The 2,468-nt window shown below is 49.9% G+C and overlaps 1 protein-coding gene across 1 annotated transcript; it reads right to left on the reverse strand.

Moving 5' to 3' along the window:
• Positions 1-456: 456 nt before the first annotated feature.
• QC761_403100 (uncharacterized protein) lies at positions 457-2,264 on the reverse strand (the record flags this gene model as incomplete). Its single annotated transcript, XM_062878589.1, has 2 exons — positions 457-2,159; positions 2,216-2,264. The coding sequence occupies 2 exons, from the start codon at positions 2,262-2,264 to the stop codon at positions 1,255-1,257; spliced, it is 954 nt and encodes a 317-aa protein (XP_062732083.1). The 3' UTR covers positions 457-1,254.
• Between the last annotated feature and the right edge of the window lie 204 nt (positions 2,265-2,468).

Here is a 2,468-nt window from a genome sequence, read left to right on the forward strand (position 1 = left end):
CAATCATCTGTTTAGTGTTTGTGATATTCTTTTTCTCCACAGTCATATCCTCGTGCAGCTGTGTCCCTTCTGGCCGCTGCATTGTGAGAAAGCTCCTGCATTGCCCTCCTTAAACAAAACTCCAAAAGATTTTTGAGAGCCCCGAACCTTGGCTCCTGTGGAGCTTTTGAGAAACGCCATTTGTTTACCTTTCCTGCACTTGTATGGAGAAAACTACCAATCAGACTGTCGTGATTTACTATCTCCATCACAGTGTGTCTCCATCGGAACCAGACTGATCGCTTCAAGGTTTTCTTTCAATGCGCTGCCCAAATTCTCTTTTGAACTCAGGTCCCTCGGAACAGGGAGTGTCCTTGCCCATTGGATCTGGCTTTGCCGGATCTTTTGCCCGGTGACGGACAGAAGGGGCAGAGTCTCGTCACCTGCTCCAGGGTGCAACTTGAAACACTGCGTTCTTCTGGTATGTGTAGTTTATGATGTATGCACATTTTGCTGTGGAAACCGGTCTTCCCCTTGCTGAAAAACCACAATAATCTTTTCTTAATAACACCTGATGTATGCAATGACGTATCTACTTTGACATGAACAGCTTTAATGTCTATAAACACTCCTTTATACTGATATAGAATGAAGTTTGGGGCCTTTTCTCTTACCCTGTTAGTAAAAAAAAAAAGAAGAAAAAAGAAGAAAAAAGAAGAGGAAAAAAAAAAAAAAAAAAAAAACGCCATGTTGTTAAGTATGTTGAAGAAAGAAAAGAATTACTGAGGGTATAGAAATTAAGGTAGCAGTGCTTTTCGTGTCCCGAAATTTATCCGTCCAATATCCATTCCATGTTATGCAGAACAAAGCGAAAAACCTGAGCGTGGGCCAATGCTGCATGTCTATGTTGGTTCCGGTGTTTGTGTCCGCCTGCAAGACTCCTATTCTTGAGAAAACAAATCCAAAAACTCCAAGTAAAGTGTTGAGACGGCCCTGTTTTCCCCTTCTGGGGGCGATCGCTGTCGCCCGATATTTCGCCCGCTGCTGGCGTGACAGGGTGGCCCACATATCAACCGGCAGTATGTGGCCATGTCAGATATCGTTGCCAGATTGTGCATCGTCTGGGTGTTTTCACCCAATCCCGGGAGCGTTGACGTGCTTGGGGCCGATTAAGGAACGAAGGTTTGTCCACTGCTGCAGGTGGCGGCAAGTGATGAGTGGCGTAGGGTGGGTGATAAAGGTCTTCTTGGGTGATCCGGTCACCGTGAGAGCCATTCATAGACCAGCAGCCTGTGGCAGTCCATGTGGCTGCGGCTGGTAGTAAGAAGGATACATCGTCGCGGACCACGGTTGAGGTGTGATGTATCCTGCAGCTGGCTGCGATACATTGGGATTAGGATAGCCATGGTCTGCTGCTGATGACACCTTGCTGTTAGCGTTTGGCCATGATTCTGGAATTTGATCGGCCCCACGGCTCGTCGTTGTACCTGGATCAATATCTCGTTGTTCAAACTCCAGTTTCGTAGCGGCAGCATCCATGCAGGGCATAGAAGTGGGCGTGATCACATTCCCTTCCATCATGGTCGGCATGCTGGTCGGGATATAGGCCGGGATGAAGGCTTCGTCGGGGTGGCTCGGGGAAGAGCAAGGGCTGGAAACGACCGAGGGAACCGAGACGGAGGACACTGGAACCGAAGATACTGACACCCCAGAGGGCCATTGTTCCTCTGTCGTGGGCACAAATGTGAAGGTCTGCGGCGCCGAGTTGTAGTCGTTGGATGGTTGGCCAAATGGCGGAGGCCGGCTAGGAATGCCGGTGTGACCGGCGGGTAGCAGATCGGGTGCCTCAAAGCCTGAGGCTGGTGTGGTTAGAATGGAAGCTCGAAATGGACAGGCAAGAGCTGATGGCTGGGATATACCGGGTGGTGAAAACATATTATGATTGAAGCGTTTGAGTTCTTCGCGCAAACTGAACACCTCTCTCTCCAGCGCATGGTTCCTCATCTGAAGCTGGTTGATGGTCTCGTCCCGGCTATGTCGGTTCTTGTACTCTTCCAACTCCTTCTCCAGCCGCTCGATGTGCTCTTTTGTGCGTTGCCTTATTGCGCGCTGGGCTTCCCGGTCATTGGCCCGTTTCCGGGCAAGTTGCGTGGGCGTGAGTGTCGACACGCTGCGAGTACCTGATGACGGCAGAGGTTAGAGATGTGTGAAAACAGTGGAGATGGGCAATCCATACCCTTCCGCTTGGATGGCTTTGGTGGTTCTGTAGATGTCTCTCGGGTCATATCGAAGATGATGTGTTTTGCGTGTATGAGACGACGTCAGTCCTCGGAGACTTTGTCGACGGCGACGTTATATGTGGATGGAGATAGAAGTCTTTTCATCTACCATGGAAAGTGTGAGGGTTTTTGATGTCGAGGACAGCAAGAGCCATGTGAACCAGCAATAATCGGCACCATGGTGGGGTGGGGAGTTGGCAGGCACGAGGA

This window comes from Podospora bellae-mahoneyi, chromosome 4, assembly GCF_035222275.1.
Source record: "Podospora bellae-mahoneyi strain CBS 112042 chromosome 4, whole genome shotgun sequence".
In the NCBI taxonomy this organism is placed as follows: domain Eukaryota; kingdom Fungi; phylum Ascomycota; class Sordariomycetes; order Sordariales; family Podosporaceae; genus Podospora; species Podospora bellae-mahoneyi.